This window comes from Trypanosoma grayi, assembly GCF_000691245.1.
Source record: "Trypanosoma grayi strain ANR4 Tgr_2117_V1, whole genome shotgun sequence".
Taxonomy (NCBI): Eukaryota; Euglenozoa; class Kinetoplastea; order Trypanosomatida; family Trypanosomatidae; genus Trypanosoma; species Trypanosoma grayi.
This window is the reverse complement of record NW_008827735.1, coordinates 443-1,317: the sequence shown is the minus strand read 5'-3', so window position 1 is coordinate 1,317 and position 875 is coordinate 443. Positions and strand designations below refer to the sequence as shown.

Here is an 875-nt window from a genome sequence, read left to right as displayed (position 1 = left end):
ATTTCCACCGGACAGACGCCGCTTCCGAGCGGCGCAAGCAGAAGAGAGGCCGGGATCGTGTTCCGAAACTGTCGCTGCTGCGTGCGCCGGGTTCCCCCTTTGACCAAGCGCGCGGCCATTCCGCAGGCGCCGAAAACGGTCCCCTGTCTTTTTTGCGGCGATTGTGGTTCTTTTTTGCTTTCATCTTTCCCACATTCTTCGACGGCCACGCGCGCCAACAAGACAACCCCCGCCCTGGACTGCAGGATTGCGCGCCGCCCCGGGCAGATAGTTATCGAATGGCCTTTGGATGGTTTCCTAAGCCGCGATTCTGGCATTCGGGCTTTGAGTATGTGGTGAAAAATGGCGTTTTTGGAGCTATGCAATTACCCCCCGCCCCCCCCCCNAAAAAAAAAGGGGTGGCAGTGACCAAAGGCGGCTGCAACCCCAGATGGTCTTTTTTGAGTGGAAGCGTCTTGCTGACGAAACCGCGTTTCTGTCTCAGCGTTTACCCTGTCTGTTTTATGTGACCGGCAGCCGCTGCCTTTTTCAGACCGAACACTACAATTTGCACCACCGTGAAATTGAAGTCCAAAAAGTGAGGAGTATCCTTGCGCAGTGTGCTGCGCAGTTTTTTGGCAAACTGCGGGCATACATTGAATGGTAAAATAACATCGTTATGCAGTGCAAGACCTTCTGGCGTCGGAAAATTGCAGAATCTTTTCATTATGAGCCCACTCCGTTCCAGCGATAAGCAGGCCCAAATGTGCATTACAATGCGGCTAGCCCATCTTTCCAACGCCACGGTGTACAGGCCACGGGTCGGAGCGTGAATAACGCCGACTGCATTGACAGACGCTGAGGATTTTTAAAAAGCATCTTACGCGCGCGCTCTG

General features: G+C 54.0%; 1 protein-coding gene across 1 annotated transcript; it reads left to right on the top strand.

Annotated features, from left to right (window-relative positions):
* DQ04_21171000 (hypothetical protein) lies at window positions 1-509 on the top strand (the record flags this gene model as incomplete). The annotated part of the gene is made up of 1 exon (XM_009317987.1): window positions 1-509. A coding segment is annotated over one exon (509 nt), but the record flags the coding sequence as incomplete, so codon positions are not given.
* Window positions 510-875: the final 366 nt, after the last annotated feature.